Raw genomic sequence first — 17962 nt, 5'->3', positions numbered from 1 at the left:
CTGAAAAGGCTAAATTCTCTAAGTCTATTGGGCATGTAGTAGCTGTTTTTTACGTTTGCCCAATGTAAGGATGAATTACTGTGTAGGCAGCTGTATTCCTGGGCACTCTGCACAGACTGTTCTGTGAGGCCCAGTGAGGATATGTGCGGGTCGTTTAGCTTTGGGCAGGTCAGTTGCTGAGCTGGTCAAGTTTATAGCGGACTACAGAAATGAACAGGCTCATTCTACCCGCTGGCCACTATTGTTCCCGTTTTAAGTGCAGGCTGTCTTTCCCCATTGGTTGTCAGATTCTCCATCACCTCAAGTGCCTCAACTGGCCTCAGTCCAGTCTGTGAAGCAGATGGCTTCTTCCTTGTGGAACCAAAACTCCAGGAGTCTCAAAAGCGTAGTCATTCCTCCTGGCTTCTCTTAGATGATTCAGAGGATGAGGGGGATGTTCATGAAGAGTTTCTTCTGCAGGAGTGCGAGAATGCCTATTCTTGTCAAGGTATTGAAAAACCTTACTACAGTCTGTCAAGCTTTGGACTATCTGGATTTGGAATCCCTGGCTGAGTTTTCTGGGACATTTAAACGTAGGCAGAAGAGGACAGTTACCTTTCCATTGTTTTCAGATCTGATTGAAGAAGCCTGGAAAACTCTGGATAGGAAATGTACTGTTCCAAGGAGGTTTGCATCTTTATGGTGCCAGCAAACCACATGCAGAAATAGACACAAATCCCCAGGGTGGATGTTCCTATGGCGCAGTTGGCTGAGACGACTTTGCTTTCAGTCCCCGTGTTGTCATCCTTTGGAGACCCGCTAGAAAAGAAACTGAAGTATTGTCTGGTTTCATTGTCATAGATGTGGTTTCTAGTGCCATGGAACGTTGGTCTGACCAACTCTTTGCGGGGCTTCAGGCAGATCCAGCTATTGAGAATCTGTTAGACACTGCAGAACAGCTGTGGGGTGCTGCGGAATGTGTTCATGTGGTGTGGTAGCAGCGCAGGATGCGGCTAAGGCTGTTTTTAGTATTTTGGCTACGGCTATCTCTGCTTGGAAGGCTTTGTGGCTGCATTCCTGGGAGGTGGATTTGGAATCCAAGTGTTCTCTTGAGGTGCTCCCCTTCGATGGCAGCATTCTTACTGGTCTGGAACTGGATAAGGTTATTGCTCAGTCTAGAGGCAGCAAGAGTACTTCCCTTCTGATATCAGAGCCAAAACCTAGATGACCTCTGTTTTGTTCCTTTCACCTGTACTTCTGGGGTAGGACAGTGACCAGAGTGCAGGCCTCTAGAGCACGGATCTTCAACCTGCGGCCCTCCAGCTGCTGTGGAACTACACATCCCAGCATGCCCTGCCAGAGTTTTAAGATGCATTAATATCAAAACTGTGGCAAGGCATGCTGGGATGTGTCCTAAACAAATACATACAGAAATGCTATACAAGGTAACCTTCACTATAAGCCAATATGCATTTTGCCCAAGGCATAATAGAACCAGAAATGGATTTGCTGTGTTTTTAGCAATTTCCTTTAAAATGAGGAGTGTGTAAACGTACATTTTATTATTACATGTCATGCATGACACGTCCTCTTTAAGATTACAGCTTACAAGGGTGTGAGGTATGACAGATCCCTGAACCAGCCAGATTTCTAACTATAACATGACCACAAGCTCACCTGTATCCTGCTACAGCACACAGATCTCTTCTTAATGGATGCACACTAACAGTTCGGACACTAGGCATGGACAAAGATATCTGCATTTCATGTGTTGTACCCGGAGTCCTGCGATCAACCACTGATAATCGAGAATCCCAGTGACTAACTATCAGGACAGAGCCATCAGATGACAGGAAGTCAAATGAGGAGAAACCACCTTCTTCATCACGGTAAGCCTGTATAGAAACATCGAACAAGGGTCCTGATAAAGAATGTACACACACCAGAGCGCAGGCATTCTCTACTGAAAACAGGTCAAGCACAAAAATGAAGAACTGCAGTGCATTTCTTTTCATTCTAAGAGGGAGATTTATCAAGCCTTAGAAAGATAAGACGGAGTTAAGGTGTGTGCAAACGGTGAGATAAATCTAAGATTTTGACTATATAGTCAAAATCTTGAAGAAAGTTAGTGCATATCTCAAGGTGTTAAGCAGCTTGCAATACAGATTCGATCCCGATGCGCACTCGGTATCGTAAGGCTAGAGAGACTGTGCAGGCAAGTCAATCTTAACTATTTAGTGCACTATCTAGTACAAAGTATAGTCAAAATTGGCACTAAGGCAAAATCGTACATAGACAAAATCAAAAGTACAAAATAGTCAAAATCGGTGCTTCTGGGGGAGTTCGAGTGAAATCGCAGTCAAAATCGAGCATAGCAAGAATCTCACAGTGTGTACACACCTTAGATGGGCGTCTGTCATTTATCTAGTACAGATGCTGACTTGATACATCTCCCCTTAATACACTTATCTGTTCACCATGTACCTATATCGGTTCATGCACATTATTTCCTATCGTCCCTATGGTGGTCATTCCGAGTTGTTCGCTCGTTGCCGTTTTTCGCAACGCAGCGATTAGGTAGAAAATGCGCATGGTACGCAGCGCGCATGCGCTAAGTTATTTAACACAAAACTTAGCAGATTTGCTGGTGTTTGTGCAGCGCTTTTCAGTCGCACCGCTGATCGGTGAGTGATTGACAGGAAAGGGGTGTTTCTGGGAGGTAACTGAGCGTTTTCTGGGAGTGTACTAAAAAACGCAGGCGTGTCAGGCTAAAACGCAGGAGTGGCTGGAGAAACGGGAGAGTGGCTGGCCGAACGCAGGGCGTGTTTGTGACGTCAAACCAGGAACTAAACGGACTGAGGTGATCGCAATCTAGGAGTAGGCCTGGAGCTACTCAGAAACTGCATGAAAATTTTAAGTAGCAATTCTGCTAATTTTTCGATCGCACTTCTGCTAAGCTAAGATACACTCCCAGAGGGCGGTGTCCTAGCGTTTTGCAATGCTGCTAAAAGCAGCTAGCGAGCGAACAACTCGGAATGAGGGCCTATGTTCAAATACAGTGCATCACCATTATGTGGATTGTGGGCCAAGATGTAAATGTGCAAACTAGCGAAAGGTAAAATCTTAAAGATTTCTGAACATGTTTGGACCATATGATTAATTATAAGTCTTGCACGCTCCTCCTAATACACTGCTCATTTATTTGTTTTCATAGGTTACATTTGTACATGTCAATGTTCCTATTCCAATAATCTGTGCATAAACATTAGTTTTCAGTGCCCAGAATGTCATACAAAGACAGATCTATTCCATTGCCTTTGGGATTGGTCCTATTGTTGTGGTTCTAAGTGTTATATATTTTTCAGCAGTTTAATTTTATTTTGCTGCTGTGCGCTGTTATTCTCTACTCTCATAACTCTAATTATAAATCAGATAAAGAATCAAAACAGCAGGGGAGGGCGGGATTGGGAACTGTAAATCTGTTTGTATAACAGTTTAACCACTTAAATGATTTTTATTTCTAGAAACCGCTCAGAAATTCTCAGTTTCTTTTATGAGCAAGGTAGGTGAAGAACATGTATTTAAACTTATCCCAAATGATTTTAAAGAAAAAAAAAAAATTGTGTGTGTATATAAATATATATATATATATATATATATATATATTTTTTTTTATTTTTTTTAATTTATTTATTTATATTTGTAAAAAAAAAAAGTTTCTACAAACACCAGATTGTCACCATCTCCCCCAGTGTCTGCCGTGCAGGAAAGCAGAGGGACCGGAATATCCCCCCGAGAGCGGCAGCTGTGGGAAGTTTCTTTTCCTGCAGCCGCACACACCAGACTGGTCACATCGTTTGCGACCAGATCAGATGCACTTGCTGGTGCGGTCTCATATAATGCCACTATACCAGGCAAGTGGTTAAAGCCGGGTACCAGCAAATTTAACCTGTAGCTAATGTCTAGTATTAAAATCGAGGGGGAAACATTTAGTCATAAAATCCCATTAATAAATACACCGCAGAGAATGGTCAAACACATTTAATTTATTTTGGCACAAAAGAAATAAGATTTGTCTAATTAGCGTTTCTCATCCGCCAAGCTTTCCCAACAGGTCATGTTTTGAGGATTTCTAATTGTGAAAGCAGGTGGGATAATTACTGATCCAGTAAAACAGATAAACTCCACTGTTCAGGAGTAAAGAAATCCACAAAACATGACTTGTTGGTGATACTTGAGGATTGGAGTTGAGTAGGTCTAATTAATAAAAAAAATGCTTGGATTGTTAAGAGTGATACCCTTTCACAACAAAAAACCTGGGTTAACTGAACAGAGTTTCAAACGGGGTCACAGTGGCCGAAACCCCGTTCAAACCGCAGGCTGGACCTGAGTTATTGCCAGGTCTTCCCCCTGCCGTGTTGGAGAGAAAATCATCTCCAAGTGCCGGTAATCCGGCTCTTACCAGTGTGACCCAGGTCCTGCTCAAAGTACACACACACACACACACACACACACACACACACACAGGCTACCCTGGTCGGTTTGACCTTGGTTGCTAACAGGCTCAGATTACTGTGTAGCAACCCAGGCAGACCTGGTCACATCAAACAACCTGGACCCGGGTTGCCCCAGCAATAATCTGGGTTACAGGTTTGGTGTAGGGTGGCCAATCCTGGGCCATTTCTTTCAATCCCGGGAATAAGGATTGATAAAATGATCGGTCCTGGGATGCCAGGGATTGGTTTGTTTTCAATTTACATTTTTCAATGCTCCCCCTGAGCCCACACGGGCTTGGCCACCATAGTTTGGTGTGAAAGAGGTATTAGCAATAGTGTCTCGGATTGACATAAATCCAGTGCACCAGTTGCCATACGTCCTCATTTTGAGGCGCATATACAGATCTTTCTAACTTTATAATTAAAAACAAAAAACTCACCTCATCAAACATGAAGGCATTGAGATCTGTGCAGCGTACGGTCCCATCATAACTGAGCGACAGCAGATGTTCAGGATTAGATGGAGAGAACAACAAAGTGGACACTGTTTTGCAGTGGGGTACAAACAGGTACACCCCTTTACCACTTGTTTGTGACTTGTGTTTCTAGAAAGCAATATGCGCATAGTAATAAGAGAAAGAATAACGTCTAAATATTAGTTATAATGAAGGATGTGTACAGCTAATATACAGGGTGTCTATAATTAAAGTTCACTTATTCCAAACAGTCTACACTCTACAGCAAACACTACTTATCTGAATGTTGCAAGATTTCTAGTACGCCTTAATGAGGCCATGGGAAGGAAATTCATGCCCAAACTACTGTAGGTGCTTGGAATAATAAGTTTTTACTTACCGGTAAGCCTATTTCTCGTAGTCCGTAGTGGATGCTGGGGACTCCGTAAGGACCATGGGGAATAGACGGGCTCCGCAGGAGACATGGGCACTTTAAGAAAGAATTTAGATTCTGGTGTACTCCGGCTCCTCCCTCTATGTCCCTCCTCCAGACCTCAATTAGAGAAACTGTGCCCGGAAGAGCTGACAGTACAAGGAAAGGATTTTGGTAATCCAGGGCAAGATTCATACCAGCCACACCAATCACACCGTATAACTTGAGATAAACATACCCAGTCAACAGTATGAACATTAACAGAGCAACAGGTCAACCCTGATGCAACCATAACATAACCCTTATTTAAGCAATAACTATATAAAAGCATTGCAGAAGAAGTCCGCACTTGGGACGGGCGCCCAGCATCCACTACGGACTACGAGAAATAGATTTACCAGTAAGTAAAATCTAATTTTCTCTAACGTCCTAGTGGATGCTGGGGACTCCGTAAGGACCATGGGGATTATACCAAAGCTCCCAAACGGGCGGGAGAGTACGGATGACTCTGCAGCACCGATTGAGCAAACACAAGGTCCTCCTCAGCCAGGGTATCAAACTTGTAGAATCTTGCAAAAGTGTTTGAACCTGACCAAGTAGCCGCTCGGCAAAGCTGTAATGCCAAGACCCCTCGGGCAGCCGCCCAAGAACCCACCTTCCTAGTGGAATGGGCCTTAACTGATTTTGGCAGCGGCAATCCAGCCGCAGAATGAGCCTGCCGAATCGTGTTACAGATCCAGCGAGCAATAGTTTGCTTTGAAGCAGAAGCACCAATCTTGTTGGAAGCATACAGGATAAACAAGGACTCTGTTTTCCTGACCCTAGCTGTTCTGGCTACATAAACCTTCAAAGCCCTGACCACATCAAGTAACTCGGAATCCTCCAAGTCAGTAGTAGCCACAGGCACCACAATAGGTTGGTTTATATGAAAAGATGAAACCACCTTTGGCAGAAATTGTGGACGGGTCCGCAATTCTGCTCTATCCGCATGGAAAACCAGACAGGGACTTTTATGTGACAAAGCCGCCAACTCTGACACACGCCTAGCCGAAGCCAAGGCTAATATAGCATGACCACCTTCCAGGTGAGATATTTCAACTCCACCGTTTTGAGTGGTTCAAACCAGTGGGATTTCAGGAAACTCAACACCACGTTAAGATCCCAAGGTGCCACTGGAGGCACAAAAGGGGGCTGAATATGCAGCACTCCCTTTACAAACGTCTGAACTTCAGGTAGAGAAGCCAACTCCTTTTGAAAGAAAATGGATAGGGACGAAATCTGGACCTTAATGGAACCCAATTTTAGGCCCAAATTCACTCCGGACTGTAGGAAGTGAAGGAAACGGCCCAGCTGGAATTCCTCCGTAGGAGTATTCCTGGCCTCACACCAAGCAACATATTTTCGCCATATACGGTGATAATGTTGAGCTGTCACGTCTTTCCTAGCCTTTATCAGCGTAGGAATGACCTCATCCGGAATGCTTTTCTCTGCTAGGATCCGGCGTTCAACCGCTATGGCGTTAAACGCAGCCGCAGTAAGTCTAGGAACAGACAGGGCCCCTGTTGCAACAAGCCCTGTCTTAGAGGAAGAGGCTACGGGTCCTCTGAGCATTTCTTGCAGATCTGGATACCAAGTCCTTCGTGGGCCAATCTGGAACAATGAGTATTGTTCTCACTCCTCTTTTTCTTATTATCCTCAGCACCTTGGGTATGAGAGGAAGAGGAGGAAATACATAGACCGACTGGAACACCCACGGTGTCACCAGGGCGTCCACAGCCATCGCCTGAGGGTCTCTTGACCTGGCGCAATACCTCTGTAGCTTTTTGTTGAGGCGGGATGCCATCATGTCCACCTGTGGCAGTTCCCACCGACTTGTAATCTGTGCGAAGACTTCCTCCTGAAGTCCCCACTCTCCTGGGTGGAGGTCGTGTCTGCTGAGGAAGTCTGCTTCCCAGTTGTCCACTCCCGGGATGAACACTGCTGACAGTGCGCTTACGTGATTCTCGCCCAGCGAAGAATTCTGGTGGCTTCCGCCATCGCCACTCTGCTCCTTGTGCCGCCTTGGCGGTTTACATGAGCCACTGCGGTGATGTTGTCTGACTGAATCAGAACCGGTTGGTCACGAAGCAGGGTCTCCGCTTGACGAAGGGCGTTGTATATGGCCCTTAGTTCCAGGATGTTGATGTGAAGGCAAGTCTCTTGACTTGACCACAGTCCTTGGAAATTTCTTCCCTGTGTGACTGCACACCAACCTCGGACGCTTGCGTCCGTGGTCACCAGGACCCAGTCCTGAATGCCGAATCTGCGGCCCTCGAGAAGGTGAAGACACCCTGGCTCTGGGGGATAGGGTGATTAACCGATGCATCTGTAGATGTGACCCGGACCACTTGTCCAGTAGGTCCCATTGGAAAGTCCTCGCATGGAACCTGCCGAAGGGAATGGCCTCGTATGATGCCACCATCTTTCCCAGGACTCGAGTGCAGTGATGCACAGACACCTGTTTCGGTTTTAATGGGTTCCTGACCAGAGTCATGAGTTCCTGAGATTTCTCTATCGGGAGATAAACTCTTTTCTGGTCTGTGTCTAGGATCATGCCCAGGAAAGGCAGACGAGTCGTAGGGACCAACTGCGACTTCTGGATATTTAGAATCCAGCCGTGTTGCCTTAACACTTCCAGAGAAAGTGTTACGCTGATCAGCAACTGCTCTCTTGATCTCGCTTTTATGAGGAGATCGTCCAAGTATGGGATAATTGTGACTCCTTGCTTCCGCAGGAGTACCATCATTTCCGCCATTACCTTGGTAAATATTCTCGGTGCCGTGGAGAGAGCAAACGGCAACGTCTGAAATTGGTAATGACAATCCTGTACCACAAATCTGAGGTACGCCTGATGAGGCGGATAAATGGGGACATGAAGGTATGCATCCTTTATGTCTAGAGACACCATAAAATCCCCCCCTTCCAGGCTCGCGATAACCGCTCTCAGCGATTCCATCTTGAACCGGAATCCTTTCAGGTACATGTTCAGGGATTTTAAATTCAATATGGGTCTGACCGAACCGTCCGGTTTCGGGACTACGAACATGGTCAAATAATAACCCCTTCCCTGTTGAAGGAGGGGAACCTTGACCACCACCTGTTTAAGATACAATTTTTGAACTGCAGTTAACACTAATTCCCTCTCGTGGGGGGAAGCTGGCAGGGCCGATTTGAGGTATCGGTGAGGGGGCATCTCTCGAATTCCAGCTTGTATCCCTGAGAGACAATCTCTAATGCCCAGGGATCCAACAGAGAGTGAACCCACTTGTGGCTGAAATTTCGAAGACGCGCCCCCACCGGGCCTAGCTCCGCCTGTGGAGCCCCAGCGTCATGCGGTGGATTTTGTAGAGGCCGGGGAGGACTTCTGTTCCTGGGAACTAGCTGTGTTGTGCAGCTTCTTTCCTCTGCCCCTGCCTCTGGCAAGAAAGGACGCACCTCGAGCTTTCTTGTTTTTCTGAGATCGAAAGGACTGCATTTGATAATACGGTGCTTTTTTAGGCTGTGAGGAAATATATGGCAAAAAAATTTACTTTCCAGCAGTAGCTGTGGAGACCAGGTCCGAGAGACCCTCCCCAAACAATTCCTCACCCTTGTAAGGTAAAACCTCCATATGCCTTTTTGAGTCGGCATCACCTGTCCATTGCCGAGTCCACAGGACCCTTCTGGCAGAAATAGACATAGCATTGATTCTAGAACCCAGCAGACTAATGTCTCTTTGAGCATCTCTCATATATAGGACAGCGTCCTTAATATGCCCCAGGGTCATTAAAATAGTATCCTTGTCTAAGGTATCAAGTTCTTCAGATAGGGTATCCGTCCATGCTGTTACAGCACTACACACCCAGGCCGACGCGATTGCCGGCCCCAGTAAGGTACCTGAATGTGTATAAATGGACTTCAGGGTACCCTCCTGCTTTCTATCCGCAGCATCTTTGAGGGTAGCCGTATCCTGTGACGGCAGGGCTACCTTCTTGGACAAGCGTGTTAAAGCCTTGTCCACCCTAGGGGAGGATTCCCAGCATAACCTGTCCGTTGGCGGGAAAGGATACGCCATAAGAATCCTTTTAGAAATCTGCAGTTTTTTATCTGGAGATTCCCAAGCCTTTTCACATAACTCATTTAGCTCATGTGAGGGGGGAAAGGTTACCTGTGGTTTCTTTTCCCCATACATATGAACCCTCCCGTCAGAGACTGGGATTTCCTCTGTGATGTGCAACACATCCTTAATTGCTATAATCATGTAACGGATGGATTTAGCCAATTTTGGCTGTAACTTTGCATCATCGTAATCGACACTGGAGTCACAATCCATGTCGGTATCTGTGTCAACAATTTGGGATAGTGGGCGCTTCTGAGACCCTGACGGCCTCTGCGACATAGGATCAGGCATGGGCAGGGACCCTGACTGTCCTAAGGCTTCAGCTTTTTCTTTTTTTCTTTTTTAAAGGTAAAACATTTTTTATTAAAACATTGCTTCATGTTACAAAGTTGGTTGCATCGACAATAACAGACACATACAAATAGTGTCACAACATTATGAAATGAGAACATTAAATAACCGTTAGTAAATCTTCTCATATATTTTACGCCATCTCACAGACATCATATAGAGGAAAATGCAAAACAAAAGAATATACTAAAGACCTGCTAGTCTAACCGTAGCAGAGATATGAGGAGGCCGGGGCCCCGCGGCACCCCCAACCCATAGTCTGCCAGTACTATGGGAGGATCTCCAATTGCCATTCGTATTTCAAACCATTCAGTATTTTTTAGTGAAGTTTGAATTTTAATTCGGAAATCTACCGGAAGAGTAGCCACATAACTTTCCCAGGATTCAAAAAATTGTCCCACCAGCTTATCTTTTTGCAAAGATGTTTCTATCCAGTGCATTTGAAATACATGATGCAGTTTCCCTTTGAATAAAGATAGAGTAGGAGGATCCTTATGTATCCAGGATTGTAGGATTGCCTTACGTGCAGCTGCACTGATTGCCAGCAGCAACAGTCTACCCCCCTTCGTTATCCTCTGCCTAGCCGGGATTATTCCAAAAATTGCCCACTCTGCTGTAAAGGGGATAAAATTTACCAGATGTTCCATAGCATATTGCGTACCTGAATCCAAAAGCGGCGAAGAAGTGGGCATGACCAGAAACAATGGTATAGGTCCGCTTTAGGAGCATGACATTTCAGACATTTGTCCGAATCTGTCATACCTGCCTTATATTGTTTATATGGGCAAAAGTAAGCTCTGTGAACTATATTATAGAACATCTCCTGGTATTGCGCTGAGGGTAGAAGTTTGCAGGAATGTAGCAAACTTTTCAATAATATATCACGTCAGCTCAGGAAAGTCTGATAGCCATTTTCGTATTCCTGCGTCTGATTGAGTGTGGTCTAGCTGAGTGCTTAAATGTTTGTAATGCAGTGAAAGAGCTTTCTTTGTGGCTGGTGGTGTACGTAATAAGGTATCTAATGCGTTATTTAAGTCTCCCCTCGACAATGCCCCAAGTACTGAATAGGAATAATGTTGCAACTGGAGAAAGGCCAATGGATACCCGCGTAGGAATGGGAATTTTTCCTGCGATTGAGTAAATGTGAGAGGTTTCCCTAATTCTGTATTAACAATTTGTCTTATATCCTGCAGACCCTCACTTTGGAACATCGTAAAGGGGAACCCCGCCTCCCCATGCTGGAAGTCAGGATTACCCAGAAACCGCAGAAACAAGGATTTGTGTCCCCCCAAGTTTCCGGATCGTCACAAGGTATGCCAAAGGCGATAGACCGACCACAGAAGGGGGTTATCTTTCAGGTCCTGGTCACAGTCCGCCTCTACACAGTGGAGGAAGTTTGTCAAATTTTTAGATTTTATGAATTGTGCCTCAAGGTGTGTATTAGCATATGTGTCTGTATCATTTAACCAGTCTCTCAGGAATCTCAATAAAGACGCGTGATTGTAAAGTAAAATGTTTGGGAAGTTAATTCCGCCATTAGCTTTTGGTTGTTGTAGTTTATGCATGGCAATACGAGGCCTCTTGCCTTTCCATATAAACTGTCGAAACAGTTTAGTTATGTGGGCCTGATCCGATCTACTGAGTAACACCGGGAGGGATTGTAAAACATATAATAACCTTGGAAACGAACACATTTTTATCAAAGCAGCCCTCCCTAAATACGAGAGCATTAAGTGGTTCCATCCTTCCAGCTCTTTCATTATGAGGGTTATTGCCTCTTTTACATTCAGCCTATATAAATCTGAGGGATATTTCGGGAGTTTAATGCCCAGATATGTTATGTGAGTTTTAGCCCAGTTTATGGGGATCTGTCTCCCCCACCCCGGGCGTTTTACCCCGTGCTTTAAATATAGTCCTATAGATTTTGAAAGATTAATTTGGAAACCCGAAATCTGTCCAAATTTGTCCAATAAAGCTAATATATCCTGCAAGGAATCCTTGGGGTTCCCAATATAAACTAAAACGTCATCAGCGAATGCCGACAGTTTTAATCTCTCGTTCCCCAATTGGGATACCCTGATAAATCCTCGAGTCCTGTAGTACTCGAAAGAGGGGGTCTATGGATAAGTTAAAGAGAAGGGGCGACAGGGGGCAGCCCTGTCTTGTACCCCTTTGCATAGAAATCAAAGGACCCCGTTTGCCGTTAATCAGCAAAGAGGTCGTTGGAGCAGTGTAGAGATATTTAATATCTATAAAAGTGTAGTACACTAAACAGGTGATGCCATGACACGGTGTCAAAGGCCTTATGTGTGTCCAGACTTAAGAGCATGTGTTCCGAATTAAGGGTATTTCTGGACGCCACTGTTGCCGCTATTGCAGTGCGAATGGCCTTGACCGATTGGCGGCCACGTACAAAACCATACTGATGGTCCGTCAGTAAGTCAGGGAGAATTAGCTGCAATCTGTTCGCAATAATTTTCGTAAAATTTTTAAAATCAGAGTTCAAGAGGGAAATGGGCCTATATGAATCCGCCAACAGTGGATCCTTGTCTGGTTTGAGGATAAGAGTAGTGTACGCCTGAGAGAACGTCGGATATGTGGGATGTTCCCGATAGATTTTGTTATAGAGTTCCAATAAAGTCGGTATAAGTTCTTGTTGCAGTAGTTTATAATAAGTCCCAGTAAACCCATCAGGTCCCGGTGACTTATTGGGTTGCAATGATGTTATGACCACTCTAATTTCTTCTTCCCGAATGTCCCCATCTAATGTTTGTTGTTCTGAGCTAAGTGTGGGCAGATTAGCCAGAGATAGAAAATCCCTCTGCAGCTCCTCCTGCATGGAGATAGGACTATAGAGTTCAGTGTAAAAGTCACTAAGATGTGCTAAAATATCGGCAGTTTTAGTGTGGGTTACATTCCGGGAGTTATCCCTCAGGGCCACAATAAAGGAACGCTTCCTCCGAGCTTTGGACATGGTGGCAAACAACTTCCCCGTTCTATTACCCCATTTGTAGTAGTGAAATTTAGTAAAATCTAAACGTTGTTGTGCCTGGGCTGTTAAAAAGGCATCCAGTAATTTCCTATCACGCATATATATCTCTAGAAGATCCTCAGAAGGGTTAGTTTTGTAAGCATTAAAACTACGGGACATGGCTGCATGTAATACATGATACTGTTTGGAGCTGTCTTTCCTTTTTTTCGCTACGTAACCAATTATGTGACCACGCATCACTGCCTTTGACGTCTCCCAGAACACCGAGTTATCCCAATGCTCTATGTTATCGTCCACAAAATTATTCCAAGAGTGCAGTAGAAATTTTCTGAAATCATCCGTAGTGGACAGGTAATCTGGGAAACGCCAAAGGCAGTCCACACCCGCACGAGAGCCAGTATATATCTCCAATCGCACCGGTGCATGGTCCGAGACAATTATGTCATCTAAAGCAGCATTTTTGGTCTGATCCAGAAAATGGTCCGCCAACAAAATGTAGTCTATCCTTGACAATGAACCATGTACCCTGGAAAGGTGGCTATAAGACCTGTCAGTCTGCTGTAAGAGGCGCCACGGGTCGCTCAAGTGTAAAATATCCTTAATTTCCTGTAAATATTTCCAGCATGGGGAGGACGGTCTCACAACGTGAGAAGATTTATCTAATGCAGGATCGTCCACTGTATTGAATCCCCACCCACCACCAGGGTGTAGTTAACCCTGCTAGCCAAGACCTGAGTGAGCCGGCGTAAAAACTCTCCAGTTGCCACATTAGGTGCGTATAGGTTTACTAGCGTAAATTTGTTACCCTCAATCAGTGTATCTAGTATTAAATAGCGACCCTCAGGATCCGCTATAGAATGCATGATTTCATATCTGAGTTGTCTGTGGAATATAATCGCCACCCCTCTAGACTTGGAAGAGTGAGAGGCTTGCACACATTCCGCTATCCAGGGGGCACGCAGCATAGACTCATCACCCAATCTCCAATGAGTTTCCTGTAAAAAGGCTATAGAGGGGCATTTCCTACGCAGGTGGGTGAGAATCTTTTTCCTTTTAATTGGGGTGTTCAGTCCTCCCACGTTCCAGGATAGTATAGAGCAATGGGAGTTATCCCTAACAGTAGGGACGCCAGAGGTATTATCCGCCATCAGTAAAGAAAATGGTAGGGGAATAGCTACGGCCCAACCTCCCTCTCACAAACATAAGGAAAAACCTCCCTATACCCAGGAGGGTAAATCGGGTGGGCCCTAAGTACAAGGAGACACGGGCCCCAGCCCTCACCTCACATCTCTGAGTCCCTGACATATCAACAAGGCAGGCCAGTACAGTTCGGTAATGAAATTGAAGCAATACATTAACTTTTTTTTTATAAACATATGAATCTGGGTCAACCAACAGACCCAAAATAAATAACTGAGGATCCCCAACTCCGTCGGAGGGGATGCTCCGTCCTGTCAAAAACCATAGCACAAGTAACAAGAACCACATCAATGCTTTGTAAAATTGACAAAGCAACATCAAGTTAGAGTAAATAAATAAATACAAATTAGAAGATATACATTCAAGGTCATATATTGTGACTTGTGATTGATTCGGATACCTCCCAGAGGACCCTTTAGGGAATATAGCAGAACCCGAGCTGGCGGCAATGATATAGCATTCCCCGAGTAGGAGACCACAGGTTACCCAGACCCCTCAATTAGTAACATTCCCACATGTTGGGGAAAATCCATGAAATTAGTCATCAGTACTAACGTTAGAGCGAGCCGGTGAAGGAGGGCCATTTCGCAGGAAATGTGCTTTCGCCTGTTGAGGGTCAGTGAATAGCTGAGTACGGCCATTCTCAACAACCCTCAATTTGGCCGGGTAGAGCAGTGAAAATTTTTATTTTTTTGTTTACCAAGAACTTACAGACCTCCGAGAAGGCCTTGCGTTTTTGAGAGACCATGACAGAGAAGTCCTGGAACACTAAGATTTTTTGGCCCTCCACCCTCAGCTCGGGGGCAGCGCGATACGCATGTAATAATTTCTCTTTATTTCTATAGTCGAGAAATTTGGCGATAGTTGGTATGGGCTGTGCACCCCTGTCCCTGCGCTGCGCACCTAATCTGTGTGCCCTTTCCACCGGCAGCGGAAGATCTGTATCTGGAAACCCCAGTGCCACCGGAATAAGAGTGCTTACGTAAGCCTGCAACTGTGTATCTGAAACCGACTCTGATATGCCTATAAAGCGCAAATTACATGTCCTATTTCTATTTTCTAAGTCATCAAGTTTCTCCGTCATAACATGAATAGTTTGAGACTTAGTGGCAAGTTCTTGTTGTAAAACATGTATGGAGTCTTCGGCGTCACTGGTTCTCTGTTCCAGAGTGTCAAGTCTAGCTGTGTTTGCGTCTATCTTAGCCAAAGAAGTATCCAGCCTAGCATGCAAGTCCTCAAATTTCTTATCAATAAGGGGCATTAACATATTAATAACCTCTTTAGCGTTCTCAGCTGGCGATGGATAGGCAATATTGCGAGGATATGACTGGGAAGCAGAGTCCTCCCCTCCGGATAATGGAGAGGGAGGGGTAGGCGGATGGGATGCAGACCCCTTTTGGGCAGTCTGACGTTTATAGGTTGATTTCGCATTAGAGGCAGGCATGTCTGTTGAAGAATTCTGATGTCTTTCTAAAAATTTTTCCATAACACTATGGGCCAAAATAAAGAAAAACCTCAGGGCAGGCACACCTGCACGGTCAGGCAGAGGAGCCCAGAAAACGTGTTATAGTCTTACTAAAGTGTGCAGATTAGACCTTGTAGTTTTACCCTAACATCTACATGTCACATAAAATAACGAATTGACAGTGATCGGTACCTTTCAGAATAGCCAAGCAGAAAAGGGGCCGAGCGCCGGTCTCCAGAACACAGTAAAGATAACGGGCTACTCAACACATCAGCTAATGTAGCACATTAAAAAAAAAAAAAAAAAAATAATAATAATAATTTGAATTTTGAACACAAACAATACTACTGGTAAGTATGAGGAAATAAATGAAAAGTGGGAAGAAAAATACACAATTTAACCACAAGGTGGCAGCGCGATTAGCAATAAAGGAATCTCTTGGTTCCTGAGGAGAGACAGATGAATAATCCAATGCAGACACTCCCAGCTTGATAGTATGATATTGCGGTTTGTAAGGAAATAAACAGTTAGGACGTCTCCCCCCCCTATCCCTGATGGGGTGGTATGGGTGAGCTATTATATATCGTAACACAATCAAGTAAGGTATTAGAAGTGTCCAACTTGTAAAAAGGTAATACTGAAACTACAGCAACTCACCACTAAATGGCACCACAAGTATAATAAATGCGGTACTTGTCTCCCCGATAGGCGTACCTCTATACCAAAAAGTATAATTAGCAAGTAGTAATGTTAGGTAAATGTCCAAACAATCCTCTCCAATTTAGATCGAGGCAGAAATGCAGAAACACAGGATTACGGAGATAATGTTTCCATAAACTTCACAAAGGAGAGTGTTCAACAGCTCATCAACAGAGCAGACAATATGCAGTCTCCTTCAGAATACTGGGTACTTCTCCGCAGTCCCAAAAGTACATAATCATATGCGTATTAGCGGGTTGAGTCGGTGTAGGGGCCGTCTATTGAACAACCCTATGCAAGTCACCCAGCAGTCCCTTGTAAATATTAGAATAGGAGGTGAGAATCCCCAAATGTGGAGATATCACCACTGTCCCGGAGTTAGAGGGAGAGCAGCAGGAAGGGGACACCAGGGGGGGGGGGGGGATCAAGGAATGGGTAGGAGAGAGAGGTTTGGGGGGCACGGGAGACACACAGGGTGGGAACGGATCAAAGTATAGGGACAATTTAAGGACGTCAGAGAGTGTTAGTGGATGAGAGAGAGGGGTCCACAAACAATATTAGTACCTGGGGGGAGGACAAGACCGGGTGCATAGACTGGAAGCTGTAAGTCCTGGTGATAAGGGTTAAATAAAGCCAGCACCACTGTCTCCGTGCGAGAAGTCCAGGCACCCAACCTCCTCCGACACCCGCCAAACTGCAGCTCACCGTCGGGAGGCAATGCTAGCCAGCACCCTCAGGACAGGCAATCGCGGAGGTCCCCCAGGTCGGAGCGGCTCGCAGCAGCCGAGGAGTAAGTGGGGCAGAGTTGGGTAGGCAAGCGCTGTGTCCCCGCCAAGCACGTCCCGTAGAGTGTCCTCCACCGTCAGTAAGCGGCATCCGGCTTTCGAGCTCCGTGGCCAGATAGGACCTGCCTTGACACTGCGGGTGCGGCCCTATCACCTGGGGCAGATCAGCAGGTCGTCTCGGTGTGGTGCCGTCTCTCCCGCAGCCCCCCCCCCCCCCCCCCCCCCCTCTGTTAGACGGGGCGAGACAGCAGTTGGAGACTGTCAGCAGTTCCTGAAGTCTTCTGGCTTTGTGCGTCCCGCTCCAGGCTCAGCACTAGTTTCGCGCCATAATGGCGTTCATACAGGCCGTCTCCTCCGACGGACGGACTCCGGGGCTATTAGTGGTCCTCTCTAGTAATCTTGCTGTCTCCGTGCTCAGCAATACTGGGGCCACAAAGACATGTAACCCCAATGTGGAAATTGCAGGTGAAAGGAGAGGATTACTGAGGAAACATTCCAGCTCAGGGGAGCCGTGTTAAAAAGCAGCCATGCTCGCTGGCTCCGCCCCCGGAAGTCATCGCTTCAGCTTTTTCTAACCTTTTATGTAAGGAATTCACACTATCATTTAAAACCTTCCACATATCCAACCAATCAGGTGTCTGTGCCGTCGGCAGAGATACCACATTCATTTGCTCCCGCTCTGCTTCCACATAGCCTTCCTCATCAGACATGTCGACACAAGCGTACAGATACACAGGGAATGCCCTTTTCGAAGACCGTTCCCCCACAAGGCCCTTTGGAGAGACAGGGAGAGAGTATGCCAGGACACACCCCAGCGCTATATATCCCAGGAATAACACAGTAACTTAATGTTAACCCAGTAGCTGCTGTATATTATGTTTTTGCGCCTAATTTATGTGCCCCCCCTCTCTTTTTACCCTCTTCTACCGTGAATCTGCAGGGGAGAGCCTGGGAGCTTCCTCTCAGCGG

At 45.6% G+C, this 17962-nt stretch overlaps 1 protein-coding gene across 1 annotated transcript in view; it reads right to left on the bottom strand.

Annotated features, from left to right (window-relative positions):
• WDR76 (WD repeat domain 76) overlaps positions 1 to 17962 on the bottom strand; it is a 212794-nt gene that overhangs the window by 49632 nt on the left and 145200 nt on the right. Inside the window, exons 12-13 of the mRNA XM_063925481.1 lie at positions 4916 to 5080; positions 1657 to 1874 (exon numbers count right to left, since the gene is read on the bottom strand). Coding sequence (XP_063781551.1) covers positions 1657 to 1874; positions 4916 to 5080 — 383 coding nt within the window. The remainder of the gene's footprint in view (positions 1 to 1656; positions 1875 to 4915; positions 5081 to 17962) is intronic.

Source organism: Pseudophryne corroboree, chromosome 6 (genome assembly GCF_028390025.1).
Source record: "Pseudophryne corroboree isolate aPseCor3 chromosome 6, aPseCor3.hap2, whole genome shotgun sequence".
NCBI lineage: Eukaryota > Metazoa > Chordata > Amphibia > Anura > Myobatrachidae > Pseudophryne > Pseudophryne corroboree.
This window is presented reverse-complemented; position numbering and strand designations above follow the sequence as displayed.